The sequence below is a fragment of the Anolis sagrei genome, chromosome 6, assembly GCF_037176765.1.
Source record: "Anolis sagrei isolate rAnoSag1 chromosome 6, rAnoSag1.mat, whole genome shotgun sequence".
NCBI classification, from domain to species: domain Eukaryota; kingdom Metazoa; phylum Chordata; class Lepidosauria; order Squamata; family Dactyloidae; genus Anolis; species Anolis sagrei.
Genome location: NC_090026.1, coordinates 131,079,847 through 131,095,297, shown reverse-complemented (window position 1 = coordinate 131,095,297; position 15,451 = coordinate 131,079,847). Strand labels below are relative to the sequence as shown.

The window sequence follows — 15,451 nt, the reverse complement described above, 5'->3', positions numbered from 1 at the left end:
AAAACAAGCTTGCTCCCTCCTCCCTGTGGCTTCCTCTCACATATTTATACATGGCTATCATATCTCCTCTCAGCCTTCTCTTCTTCAGGCTAAACATGCCCAGCTCCTTAAGCCGCTTCTCATAGGGCTTGTTCTCCAGACCCTTGATCATTTTAATCGCCCTCCTCTGGACACATTCCAGCTTGTCAATATCTCTCTTGAATTGTGGTGCCCAGAATTGGACACAGTATAAATTGGACACAGAATTGGACACAATACAAAGACCGTGCTCTTTCAAGTCAAACCTTGAACAACAATGGTTTGTTACCTGAAGATAAACATCTGCATCAGGAGAGGAAGATTCAAGATATTTTCAAACAGGACCATTATTTATTAGAACAGCAGAAATATTCCTATCAAAGACTCAATCTAATAATTCTCAAGTATGACAGATCAGAGGAGTCTTGCTCACCCGCTATGCTCTGCTCCATTGGGAAGAGGAGAGAAAGTCTACCATGGAGAGTGTCAGATCTACTATGGGAAAACAGGATTCTGTACACTTTGGGCTTCTGTACACTAGGCCGTAGTTCTTGCCTAGATTCACCCTCTCAGGGCCAAGACGAAGCAATCCACAGGATTGGATTCAGAACAGAAGGTCAGAAGGTTTGAATGAGGCCCAGGATAGAACCGAAATGAAGACACTGCCATTGTTCTTGCGCCATCCCTCTCCTGCCGCCATTGTTGCTCTCCTTCTTCATTTCTCTGGATGCTGCACGCATTCTTCTCCCATGGCATTGTCCTCCCTGCAGTCACAGCACGGCTGCCGACATCCCCCTGGCGAAGAAGGAGACATTCTTGTCTTGGATCTTGTACTGATAGACACGGAGGAGGTCGCTCTCGGCTCCCGTCTCCCAAGAGCCCCGCTGGATGATGGTCAACTGCAGCAAGAAAGGAAGAAGAATTCTAAACGCACGTCTTGTGTTCAGTAGAATCATAGAGTTGGAAAGGACCCCAAGAGCCTTCTAGCCCAATCCTTTTGCTATGCACTGAAAGCACAATCAAAGCACCCCTGACAGATAGCCATCCAGCCTCTGTTTAATAGCCTCCAAGGAAGGAGCTTCCACCTCACTCAAAGGCAGAAAGTTCCACGGCTGAACACTTCTTCCTCCTGATTTTTATAAATTTCCTCAATTGCATTGGTAAATTGGAAGCCTAGATCCATTTTCCTCATTAAGATTTTTTTAAAGTCCCAGTTTAAATTGTCAAAGGCCTTCTCCGCGTCTAGTCAGGAAGTTTTTCCTAATGTTCAGGTAGAATCTCCTTCCCTGCCATTTGAACCCATTGCTCCATTGAGTCCTAGTCTCTAGGACTATAATTTACTCTTTGTTCTATTTTAATATATGTATTTTGTACAAATATGTTTTAATATGTGTATTTTATATAACACTATATAACACAATTTCTGTTCCTTGGTTATAAAATGATTTCCCATTATAAAAACATGTGGAAAGTTTATTTATTTATTTGCAGTATTTATTAGGCATGGTTAGGTTTGGTCGGAATCTTCATAATTTGGAATAAATTCGGAAAGATTTGCTTTTTGAAGCAATTTCAAGTTTTTAAGGAAACCGGAAGTCTCCTTGCCCTTCAAAAGCTTTTCCGCCATTTCTGTTACGAAGCAGTAAGTGAGTCGGAAATTATTCAGCATTTCCCTGCTTCTTGTCCCTGGCCTCGGCTCAAGCCATTTTAAACCAGAGTGGATGAATTTCCTCCCTTTGCTTCCCTGCCCACCCACCCCCCCACTGCTTCTGGAGTAGAACTACTTTCAAAGTAAAGACCACCCAATGAAACAGGAAATAACACTTTCAAACAATTAAGGAAGGATTTAGAAGTCTCGGAAGTTTAGAAAAGTTTTGAACATTTTTTTCTGTGAAAATTGGAATTGACTTTAGAATCGAACCACCAGCACACTCTACATCCAAAATGAGTTTTGAACCTTTTTTTTTGGGGGGGGGGGGAATCAGCTGTGCTTCACAAAAAAGAAAATCAAGTTGTTAAGCAAGCCTTGCTAATGCTGATTTATTACCATCTCCTTCTATTTATTATATTGCTTTGTTACATGTAGTGGCATCGAATTGCTGCCAAATGTAAGCCGCCCTGAGTCTCCCTTTGGGGGTTGAGAAGAAACGGGGTAGAAATACCAGCGATATATAATAGTACAGGCATGGGCAAACCTGGGCCCTTCAGGTGTTCTGGACTTCAACTCCCACAATTCCTAACCGTTGAAGTCCAAAACACCTGGAGGGCTGAAGTTTGCCCATGCTGATATATGGGCTGATTGCAGCTGCCAGAAGGACCTCATTCCTGTCCCCATCTATAACTATAAAGCTGTCAAATACTTTGAATGGATGCCTTTTTGAGCCATGAGAAAGAGGAACTCACCTCCCCATGGACCTCCTTGCAGAAGCCGGTGGCCAGGCCCTTTGCCCACAGGATGCGGTGGCTCTGGTGCTGGAGGGACTTTGCCAGCCGCTCGTTCTCCTCGTCTTCTGAGTCCTCGCTGCTGCGGACCATCACCACCACGTTCCCCTGAGGAGGAAAATATAACAGGATTAGAAACTGAGGCCACGTCAAGATATTCACATTATTTTTAGTTTGCAACTCCCGTGAACCCTTTTCTGAACAAAAAAACCCAACAAAAACCCCAGTGACAGGTTTCCTTGGGGTTGCCACAGGAAGATATCAACAAGAGAAGCATCAGGATCCCAGAGTTTCAACCCTCATCAACTATGGAAACTCATTTGGCGACCTTAGAGCACATCACTTGGAGCATATCTCTCTCAGAGGAAGGCAATGGTAACCCCATTCTGGAGAAACCTGACCAAAGAAACCCTAAGTCCAAAACTAAGTGTCTCCATCTTCATTTTTTGAAGCTTAACACACTGAACACACTTCCTTCTTCCCGTCTTTGTCAGACTCCCTGTCTCCATCCTTGCCCTTCTCTGGACAAGCCGCAGCTTGATCCAATGTCTCCTTTTTGTGCCCAGAACTGGAGATGGCATCCCAGGTGAGGTCCTTTTGTTCTTGTGAGCATTTTGTGGTTGTGTAAAAAATCTTTAATATGGATCACAGTTTAATGCTGACTTTTTGGCACATTTGCAATGGCTGCTCTTTCGATGCATAAGCAGCCTTGGAGTAACAGCACAATATAAATATGTTTCATCAGCAGCACTTTCTCAGAAATTGCATAAAACCGAAATCCTCCTGCTGTCATCTATTAAAACGTTGTGTAACAGATGACATCAAGGCGGTGCCTTTCAAAGGGGATTCAAAAGGAGGTGTTAGCTTGATTCCCCCAGGCAGGGGGAATCAAGCTGATCAATTGCAACATTAATATTTGCCTCAGACAGACAAGCATTCTTTCTCCCACCCTGGACATCATTTCACTGGACTGTGACACAGCCGGCTGGGAGTCGGCTGCATTAAGACCACTGCTGACTAAAAGGTCATGAGTTCGAGGCCAGCCTGGGTCAGAGTGAGCTTCCGACCAATTTGTGTAGCTTACTGTCGACCTTTGCAGCCCGAAAGACAGTTGCATCTGTCAAGAAGGAAATTTAGGTACTAGGCTTGGGCGATCAAGAAAAAAATTGGTTCTAAACTCGTTTCGTTTCTAGGGTGCGCTAGCATTTCGAAATTCTGAGGACTTCCGAAATTTAAGATTTCAAAATTTCGAAATTTCCGAAATTTTGTAAATTACGAATCGATTCATTAATGGTGGACGCGATTGCGCAATATGCTAAAAAAACCTCCAAATGGGACAGGGGGAACTTCTATTATATTATTATTATATTATTATATTATATTGTTGTATATTATATTATATTATTATATTATATATTATTATAATAATATAATATATATAATATAATATAATATAATAATTTATTATATTATATTATAATATATTATATATTATATTATAATATAATATACAATTATAATATAATAGAATTATAATATTGTAATATAATATATAATATAATAATATAATATAATATAATATAATATAATAGTATTATAATAATACAATATAAGAAAGAGGAGGGAAGCAGCAGAGCAAAGGAACTGGAAGTGGGGTAAATGCGAGATTGTAAAACTTGCACCAGACATACGAAAATAATTACGAAATAATTATGAAATAATTACGAAATAATTACGAAAATTGGAAAAAATTGTTTTGATTCTTAATGACTCCTTACACTATTCCTGCATGGCTCGATATTGGATCGTAAGCTAATTTAAATACAAATCAATAACGAATTACGAAATTAACGAACTGGATCGCCCAAGTCTATTAGGTACTGCTTATGTGGTAAAAATCTCCAGCAAGCATGCAAAGAATGAGGAAGTATTTCATCAGTGTCACAAATGGACGGTGAAGCGACAGCTCCCCTGGTGGCCAGGATACCCTCATGAAAAAGCTGGAATGTTAAATAGCCTCTGTGTGTCCATCTATATATGTTGTGTGTCTACGGCATTGAATGTCTGCCATGAATATGTACATTGTAATCCGCCGAGTCCCCTGCGGGGTGAGAAGGGTGGAATATAAATACGGTAAGTAAATAAATAAATAAATTTCACAGATATATAAAATCCTACTTGCCTAGTTTCCAACAGATTCCTCAACCTCTGAGGATGCCTGCCATAGATGTGGGCGAAACGTCAGGAGAGAATGCTTCTGGAAAATACCAGACAGCCCGGAAAACTCACAGCAACCTAGTATTTATTTATGTTTTTAACTTTCACAAGGGACCTGTGTCCCTAGACCCAGAAAATATGGAGGGCTGACAAATAGCATGAGCAAGCTGTTTAAGAAGTAGGTTAACTCCTTCTCCTTCGCTTGCCCTTGTTCATAGACACTTCTATATCTTTGCACTGCATTAATCCTCCAGTTTGGTCTGTGAACTCAAATCTGCCCTTCGCAGGCCACCCAATAGTGTTGATGTTTGGCCTCAATGCTGACATGGATTGCAGAGCCCCTGTTTCTGGCAGGAGGGGCTGATGCAAATTACAAATACCTTTAGCTGGGTATTTATGGTGACTCTGCAGTAGTGGATGAAGTCCAGGATGTGGGTCAGCCTCACATCCAGGCTGAGCAGGACGCCCAGGTCATCCACCATCAGCACAGGGGGGCCCCAGGAGTCTCCGGCCCCGGGGATCAGGGCTGCCCGGATGCAGTCATGCAGGGCTCTCAGGTTGGAGCCGTCTCCGCTGAAAAGAAAGACCCCAGTTACCTCTGAAAGCAACTGGAAAACTCAACAGTTGCCATTCCTTCTGTAAATGTCGTGAATATATTACATGTAGTTTGAATGGAACTTTATGAAAGATGTATGACTGGGGTCTATATACGGTTCTGGCCCAGCTTACTTGTCCGAATGTATCTCCCTCTACGCTCACCCTCACAGTTTAAGATCATCCCGGAAGGCCCTGGTCTCAGTCCCGCCAGCTTTGCAAATGCGTTTGGCGGGGACAAGAGACAGGGCCTTCTCGGTGATGGCCCCCGCCTGTGGAATTCGCTGCCTAGTGAGATTAGGTCGGCTTCATCCCTCCTGTCTTTCAGGAAGATATTGAAATCATGGTTCTGGGACCAGGCTTTTGGATAACAGGCATAACAGCATTTTAGATACAGAATTGGACGGGATTGGTTATATGGTTGACAAAAATGCTTTTAATTGTTTTTAATTTAATGTATGATCTATTGCAGCGGTTCTCAACCTGGGGGTCGCGACCCTCAAGGGGGTCGCTGGGCCATTTTCCGGGGGTCGCGAAGTTGCCTCGGTTGGCCCCGCCCCCCTCCAAAATGGCTGCCGGCTCCTGTGTGAGCCAAACAGCCACAGCCATGGAGGGGGCGTTTCCCGCTCACCCCACGCGCCATCCGGCCTCGGTCATGGAAGTCCTGTACGCCAAGTTTGGTTCAATTCTATTGTTGGTGGAGTTCAGAATGCTCTTTGGTGCCTGGTGAACTATAATTCACACAAATGCAATTCCAAAAAGTCAGAGCTGAATCGGTTGGCAGTAATTCCAATCCCTTCATCCATTGTCCATATCATTAATCACTATGCTTGAATTATGTTCAATTTGTAATAATGGAAATACATCCTGCATATCAGATGTTTACATTACAATTCATTACAGTACAGTTATGATGTAGCAACAAAAACATGGTTGGGGGGGGGGTCACCAAAACATGAGGAACTGTATTTAGGGGTCACAGCATTAGAAAGGTTGGGAACCACTCATCTATTGTTTTAAATTGTTGTTATATTATTGCATTTGTCTATATGCTGCGACATCTAATTGTTGCCGAGAGTGTAAGCCGTCCTGAGTCCCGTCCCCCCCCCCCCGGGGGGGGGGGTTTGAGAAGGACGAGGTAGAAATGCTAGAAATAAATAAATAAATAAATATTAACTTGGAGATGCCATCCTAAGAAATGAAGCGTAGAAAACTAGAAAAATTCATGGACTGTAATTAAAAGTTGCTGAACTGCTTATCATGTTAGAAGCAAATTGGGGGTACAGTTGTAATGTATTTAAAAACACAAACAAAGCAGAACTGCTGACATTGATGACCAGAGACAAATGCTTAACTGATGAACTCTTGGTGGAAAACAACATGTTTACATTACCAAAGAAAAGGGTCTTTTAAAGTTTATTTATTTTATTTATTTATTTAGAGCATTTGTATCCTGTCCTTCTCAGGACGGCTTACAATGGGCAGTCATTAGATGCTGACAAAGAAACAGAACACAACAGTTCACATAAACTGTTTTTCAGTGTTTTTATGAGTGATGGGCACTTGTTGGCCTGATAGGTGTCTTGTGTCCAAATTTGGTATCAAATTGTCCAGTGGCTTTTGAGTTATGTTATAACATTACATTTTTATTTATATAGATTATTATTATTACATTAATTATTTTACTCTCTTTATTATTATTGGAAAGGGTGAGTAAGCACATTTACACTGAAAAAGGTTAAGACTAATGGTTGAATCAGAGTTGGGCAGCCTTATCTTAAATTACAGTTTTATGTAAATATTCAAAAACATTTAACCTACTGATGCAGCAATTAATGTTAGATAGATAGATAGATAGATAGATAGATAGATATAGATAGATGCATAGATAGGTGGATGGATGGATAGATAGATAGATGCATAGATGGGTTTATGGATGGATGGGTAGATAGATAGATAGATAGATAGATGGATGGACGGATGGATGGATGAATAGATAGATAGATAGATAGATAGATAGATGCATAGATAAATAGATGCATAGATAGGTGGGTAGATGGATGGTTAGAGAGATAGAGAGATAGATAGATGCATAGATAGATAGATAGATAGATGGATAGATAGGTGGATGCATAGATGGGTTTATGGATGGATGGGTAGATAGATAGATAGATGGATGTATAGATAGATAGATAGATAGATAGATAGATAGATAGATAGATAGATAGATAGACGCATAGATAAATAGATGCATAGATAGGTGGGTAGATAGATAGATAGATAGATAGATAGATGGGTGGTTAGAGAGATAGATAGATGCATAGATAGATAGATAGATAGATAGATAGATAGATAGATAGATAGATGGATACATAGATGGGTGGATAGATGGGTGGATAGATAGATAGATGTATAGATAGATGTATGGATAGATGTATGGATAGATGTATGGATAGATAGATAGATGCATAGATAGATGCATAGATAGGTGGTTTTGATTGGTTTCGATTTTTATTTTGAAATTTACCAGTAGCTGCTGCTTAGACTCGAGTCAATCCATTTTCCCTGTTTGTTGTGGTAAAATTAGGCGCTTCGACTTATATTTGGATTGGTTTATATTTGAGGATATACGGTAATTCAGCTTGACAAAACTTCAACTGCAAAGGCTGAATGCTAGGGGATCTCTTTGGCAGAGAAGGCGAAAGGCCTTGTCAAAACATATATCCCAGAATTATTTGGTAGAGAAGCTTGACGTTTTTGTAAAAAGAAGAATTTGGAATTCTACCAAAGTTCTAGAACAAAGCATTGTAATTTTGCGATCTGCTATCAAAATAGAACCCAATGGCAATGAGTAACCCCTGCACAGTTACTCACCTGATGAACTGGAATGGGTTGGCTTCATCCGACTGCTGTCCGTCGCCAAACAAGATGCTGTTTGAGGCCTTCAGCCCTTCTAAAAACACAAGCTGCCCCTTTTCTTTGGCTGCAGCCAGACTGACTCCCTGGAGAGAGAAAAAAATGATAAATATAATCTCTCTCTGCTCAAACCATCCTGCATCAGGCTCTCTGCGTGTGTGCTAAGAAGGGGGCTTTCCCACTGTCTTGCATTTGCAACTGCCTTCCAGCTACATAGAAATCATAAAAGAGACACCTCTAAAAAAATGTGATGCAGAGGTTATTGTTCGTATATAAAATTTGAATCCGCACAGCTTACCAGCTTTTGGGCCACGAAGTTGTAGTGGCTGAAGGACTGCACCATCGCCACGAAGCAGACTTTGCAACCCCCTGAAAAAGAAGACAAAGGCACCCATTTCAATAGGACAGTGTTTCTCAACCTTCCTAATGCCGTGACCCCTTAACACAGTTCCTTATGTTGTGGTGACCCCCAAACATCAATTTATTTTCATTGCTACTCCACAACTATAATTTTGCTCCTGTTATGAATCATCTTGTAAATATCCAATATGCAGGATGTATTTTCATTCATTTGGCACAAATACTCGATACGCCCAAATTTGAATACTGCTGGGGTTGAGGAGAGGATTGATTTTGTCATTTGGGAGTTGTAGTTACTGGGATTTATAGTTCACCTACAATATCAAAGAGCATTCTGAACTCCACCAATGAGGCAATAGAACCAAACTTGGGACACAGAGCTCCCATGAAGAACAACAAATTCTGGAAGAGCGTGGTGGGTATTGACCTTGGGTTTTGGAGTTATAGTTTACCTACATCCAGAGAGCACTGATGCATCTGGACCAAACTTGGCATGAATACTCCGTGTGACCAAATGTGGACACTGGTGCAGTTTGGGGAAGATAGAACTTGACATTTGGGAGTTGTAGTGGCTGGGATTTATAGTTCACCTATAATCAAAGAGCATTCTGAACTCCACCAATAATAGAATTGGGCCAAACTTCCCACACTGAACCCCCACGACCAACAGAAAATACTGTGTTTTCTAATTGTCTTTAGCGACCCCTCTGGCCCCCAACTCGCGACCCCCCTAGGGGTCCCGACCCCCAGGTTGAGAAACACTGCAATAGGACCTTGCAGCCCCCAAGATGTACTTTACAAAGTGCAGAACCTGCAAGGAGCACAATATGGAGCTGCAAAATCTTTGTAATGAACAGGAGGATCTGGGCCTTCCAGAGTGGAAAATCCAGCATATTTTCCCCAAAACTCTAACTTTTAAAAGCAGTCTGGAAGTTGGTTCTCAGGTGGGATAGAAAGAGTCATGCAGGGAAAGAAAATGGATGTTCATAGAATCCTGGAGCTGGAAGAGACCCCAAAGGCCATCCAGTCCAACCAGGCCCATAGCCGGGGGGGGGGGGGGGAGGAGGAACTTCTCAGGTTAAAAAAACAACCTGGTTTACTCATGAATTTTAACTGGTTACCCAAATCCCCATGCTAAGTCTATGAGACGCAAAAAAAATTAAGGGTACCTCCAGAACTGCAAGCACTATCTCAAGCAAATATTGACAATTTATTCACACTGTCATTACTTGCAGCAATAGCCAATGTAGCGAAGCAACCAAGTTGGGAGGGGGGGGTGTTGAATGCTCTCATTAAGGAGGCCAGACTTGGTGGAGGTGGTTGACAGGGGCAGAGCTGCAGGCTATTGAAGGCTGCTCTGCCCCCTGCTGTGCTCTTGGCTTCAGCATGAGCTAAGAGGCAGGTTTCAACCTCTTGTATTTCTGGCTATGGCCCTGAGTCCACCCCCCCCCCCTCTTTCCTTATCATTATATGGAAGAAATCCCCAAGGGCCATCCAGTCCAACCCCATGTATGTACATTTGTCTGTCTGTCTTTCGGTCTATCTATCATCTATCTATCTATACATTTATCTATCCACACATCTATCTATTAATCCATCTATACATCTGTCTATCTATCATCTATCCATCCATCCATCCATTTGTGCATTTCTCTCTCTCTCTCTCTCTTTATCCATCCATCCATCTACCCACCTATCTATGCATCTATCTATCTATGCATCTATCTATCTATGCATCTATCTATCCATCCATCCATCCATCCATCCATCCATCCATCCATCTATCCACCCATCTATGCATCTATCTATCTACACATCTATCTATCTATCTATCTATCTATCTATCTATCTATCTATGCATCTATCTATGCATCTATCCATCCATCCATCCATCTATCCACCCATCTATGCATCTATCTATCTAAACATCTATCTATCTATCTATCTATCTACCTACCTACCTACCTACCTACCTATGCATCTATCTGTTCATCCATCCATCCATCCATCTATCCACCCACCCACCTATGCATCTATCTATCTATCTATCTATCTATCTATCTATCTACCCATCCATGCATTTATGCATCTATCTATCCATCCATCTATCCATTCACCCACCCACCCACCGATCCATGCATCTATCTATCTATCTATCTATCTATCTATCTATCTATCTATCTACCACACAATCCTACCGTTGGAAGAGGTCCCAATAGCCATCCAGTCCAAACCCATGTATATATATATGTGTGTGTGTATGTGTATCTGTCTGTCTATCAGTCTTCCTATCTACCATAGAATCCTAGTGTTGAAAGAAGCCCTCATGGGTCATCCAGTCCAATCCTACATCTATTCCCCCCTCCCTCTCTCTATCACAGAATCCTAGAGCTGGAAGAGACCCCCAAGGGCCATCCAGTCCAACCCCTTTCTTCCAAGCGGGAACATACCGTCCAAGCCCTCCTGACAGATGGCCATCCAAATTTGAGTGTTTAACTGAGGCTTCGGGAAACCAAAAAATCCCTACTTGGTGTTGGGATCCCATTGTGTGCCTCTCCAGGCAAGTCACACTCTCTCAGCCTCAGAAGGCCAAAGGAAAACCTCCTCCGAACACATACTGCTAAGAATACGCTATGATGGAGTCAATTTCATGACACGTAGCAGGATTAAATAAAATGATCAATCACAGACCTGTTCCTCTGCCTACCTTTCAAATAAAAGGAGAGGAAGTGGTGCACCAGGAAGCTGGCATCTGTCTTGGCTGCACACAGCAAAGTCAGCTTGCCCTGGGAAAGAAAAGCAAGGAAAGAATTATAAACTTGGAAGAGTCCCCAAAAAGGGACACCTAGTCCACCCCCTTCTGCCATGAGAAGGAGATTCCACTTGACTCCTAGGCAGCATATTCCACTATCAAGCAGCTCTTCCTTATATCTCGGTGGGCCATATATGTGCACATGCGAATATCTCAATATAAACACAAGCAGATTTGCATGTGTGCATATGAGGTCTAGCCCATAACGGAGGGAATTAAAAAAATCTTCTGTCTGATCTCTTTCTTCCCTCAAGTGTTAATTCTAGCTCTGTTTAAGAGTATAGAATCATAGAATCAAAGAGTTGGAAGAGACCTCCTGGGCCATCCAGTCCAACCCCATTCTGCCAAGAAGCAGGAATATTGCATTCAAATCACCCTTGACAGATGGCCACCCAGCCTCTGTTCAAAAGCTTCCAAAGAAGGAGCCTCCACCACACTCCGGGGCAGAGAGTTCCACTGCTGAACGGCTCTTACAGTCAGGATGTTCTTCCTCATGTTCAGATGGAACCTCCTTTCTTGGAGTTTGAAGCCATTGTTCCATTGCGTCCTAGTCTCCAGGGAAGCAGAAAACAAGCTTGCTCCCTCCTCCTCCCTGTGGCTTCCTCTCACGTATTTATACATGGCTATCAAATCTCCTCTCATCCTTCTCTTCTTCAGGCTAAACATGCCCAGCTCCTTAAGCCGCTCCTCATAGGGCTTGTTCTCCAGACCCTTGATCATTTTAGTCTCCCTCCTCTGGACACATTCCAGCTTAGAGTCAATATCTCTCTTGAGTTGTGGTGCCCAGAATTGGACACAATATTCCAGGTGTGGTCTAACCAAAGCAGAATAGAGGGGTAGCATGACTTCCCTAGATCTAGACACTAGGCTCCTATTGATGCAGGCCAAAATCCCATTGGCTTTTTTTGCTGCCGCAACATATTGTTGGCTCATGTTTAACTTGTTGTCCACGAGGACTCCAAGATCTTTTTCACACATACTGCTGTCAAGCCAGGCATCTCTCATTCTGTATCTTTGCACTTCGTTTTTCCTGCCAAAGTGGAGTATCTTGCATTTGTCACTGTTGAACTTCATTTTGTTAGTTTTGGCCCATCATCTCTCTAATCGTCAAGATCGTTTTGAATCCTGCTCCTGTCCTCTGGAGTATTGGCTCTCCCTCCCAATTTGGTGTCGTCTGCAAACTTGATGATCAAGCCCTTCATCTAAGTCATTAATAAAGGTCCTGATCAGGACTGGGCCCAAGACAGAACCTTGCTGATGGCACTCCGCTCGTCACTTCTTTCCAGGATGAAGAGGAAGCCTTGGGGAGAATCACCCTCTGGGTTCGTCCATTTAACCAATTACAGATCCACCTCACCGTAGTTTTGCCTCGCCCACATTGGACTAGGTTGTTTACCAGAAGGTCAAAGAAGGCATTACTGAAATCCAGGTACGCCACATCCACGGCATTCCCCGCATTTACCCAGCTTGTAACTCTATAGAAAAAAGGGATCAGATTAGTCTGGCATGACTTGTTTTTGATAAATCCATGTTGACTATTAGCGATGACTGCATTTGTTTCTAAATGTGTGCAGACCACTTCCTTCACAATCTTTTCCAGAATCTTGCCTGGTATCGACGTGAGGCTGACCAGACGGTAGTTGTTTGGGTCACCCTTTTTCCCTTCTTGAAGATTGGGACCACATTGGCCCTCCTCCAATCTGCTGGAACTTCTCCCGTTCTCCAAGAACTCTCAAAGATGGTTGCCAATGGTTCCGAAATGACTTCCGCTAGTTCTTTCAATACTCTTGGGTGTAGTTGATCTGGCCCTGAAAGGGGACTTGGACTCATTTAGAACAGCCAGGTATTCCTGGACGACTTGTTTCCCAATTTGGGGTTGGATGTCCTCCAATCCCTCATCCACTCCGTCTTGCTGAGGTTGAAGATGACCTTCTTTTTGTGAGAAGACCGAGGCAAAGAAGGCATTAAGTAGTTCTGCCTTTTCCCTATCATCCCGTCAGCATTGCCCCATCTTCTCCTCGAAGAGTCCCTATTGCCTCCTTGTTTTTCCTTTTTCTACTGACATAAGAAAAGAATCCCTTTTTGTTGTTTTCAATGTCCCTGGCAAGCCTGAGCTCATTTTATGCTTTAGCCTTGCGGACCTTTTCCCTACAGGTGTTGGCTATTTGTTTGAATTCTTCTTTGGTTTTCTCTCTGTAGAAAACAATAATCAAAAGGACCAAGAAATATATCAATATAGCTTTGCAGCGGCAAGATTGACCCTAGCCAAAGATTGGAAAGGGGAAAAAGGTCTAACCAAAAAGGATTGGAGGGAAAGAATGCGAGAATATATGCTAATGGCCAGACTCACTTATAACAGGAGGAATAAGAGTAATGAGGACTTTGTAGAAAAATGGAAGTTGGCCATGGCATATCTGAATAGAGAGTCAGTAATATAGAGGAGCTCCATTAGGAATTTAGGTTTACCATGAATAAGGATAGATAAATAGGCTTAAAGGCTTCATAGTGTTTCGGTGCGGGAAGTCATGGTGAAGGGTGCACGGGTGTGGGGATGAGGGTTTATTTTGTTCAGGATAGGGGGTTTTGGGTTGAGTGTAAGGTCTGGGGTATGTGTATAAAATGCCATGTGCTGATTTCCTGAATGTTATGAAAAAATTTTAATACTAAGCTCTGACTGAAAGCAGTGGAAAACAGCCAGAAATAGCAAGTTTATGTGTATTAAGATATGTAAATGATAATAATTTGTACTTAACGTCAAAATTAACTGATTGAATAAGGTAGAGATAAGCATGTACACGTCAAAAATATTGGTACCTGATTATATCTGATTTGCCATGGTTTGCTTTTCTGTTATGTACCATAATCAAAATAAACAGTTTTAACCACACAAAAAAAGAAAAAAAGAATTCTTCTTTGGTGATTTCTCCCTTTTCCCACTTCTTGTGCATGTCTCTTTTGTGTCTTAGCACAGTTAGAAGTTCTTTGGACATCCATTCTGGCTGTTAGGAATTGTGGGCGTTGGAGTCCAAAACACCTGGAGGGAGGGCCCAAGTTGGGCCATGATTATCATTGAGTGTCAACCAATCCCAAGAAGTTTCTGCCACAAAAACTAAGTTTCTGGAGCACTACAACTCCTTTCCAAATAAGGGCCTCGCAATGAATCAGGAAATGACCCATCCAAGCCAGGAACAGAATTGTATTTCCATGTTTGTTACACTGAGTGGCGGCCTGGGCCTGGCCTAGCTTATTTCCTCCTCCAATGAGGGGAAACTACAACTCCCATCATGCCTGGGCACCCCCTTCTCCACACTTCCCCTCCTAGGCCTTATCAACTAGGCTTTATTAGGGTGTATTGTGAGTGTGAGTCCCTCACCGCTTCCGGCTTCTCCGCCGTCTCCCCCAGGAGCTCATTCAGCCCCACAAACATGATTCTTCTCAGAACTACGGCGCCCGACGAGGGATGAAAAGCCCCCTGCGACGGAACGCGGTAAGCGTGCCAGAATAATGCGCATGCGTGCTTTTCGTACTCCTCACTCCAGCCCTTCCCCGTATTGGCTTTGCTTGAGTCGCTCGCCCCCTGCCGGCTGTTTGGAAGCGGTGCGGGAGGGCGCGAGAAAAAAATAAATAAGCAGAAGCGGGCGGGTAAGAAATTATGCAAGGAGGAAAAGTTTGAGTACATTCAAAAGGAAAATGATGGGGAGAAGGGTGCTTTGAAAGTAAAACTGTGCGTGCTATGTTTTAAAATATACATATATGGGTAGAAGGAAGTGGAGGAGACGTGGTTTTAAAAAGGGAATTTTCAGATATATTCCCAATGCCCATATGTCATGATTTACTGCCATATTGGCCTATTTCTGCAGTAGGCCTTTGTTCACAGAAAATGCTGATTGTTTGAGAAATCAGTGCTCCAAAGAAGAAGTTACCATTCAAGGATAACAACATATCCGGACAAAACCGGGAACGTTCTTCTGGGTCCGTATGTGGCTGTGGAGCCCTATTCTTGCTCTGCATCTTCTTCCGCAGGGAGGGCATTGGTTTCCAGATGGAAGGTGGTCCCAGTTGGGGTTGGCTTGACGCGCCTTCCTCTTGGCA

The 15,451-nt window shown here is 42.7% G+C and overlaps 1 protein-coding gene across 1 annotated transcript; it reads right to left on the bottom strand.

Moving 5' to 3' along the window:
* Window positions 1–347: 347 nt before the first annotated feature.
* On the bottom strand, window positions 348–14,853 carry ELP6 (elongator acetyltransferase complex subunit 6). Its single transcript, XM_060782740.2, has 7 exons — window positions 14,733–14,853; window positions 11,255–11,333; window positions 8,486–8,556; window positions 8,146–8,273; window positions 5,058–5,250; window positions 2,422–2,568; window positions 348–917 (listed from the first exon to the last, which is right to left on the bottom strand). The coding sequence occupies exons 1-7, from the start codon at window positions 14,784–14,786 to the stop codon at window positions 789–791; spliced, it is 801 nt and encodes a 266-aa protein (XP_060638723.2). The 5' UTR covers window positions 14,787–14,853; the 3' UTR covers window positions 348–788.
* Between the last annotated feature and the right edge of the window lie 598 nt (window positions 14,854–15,451).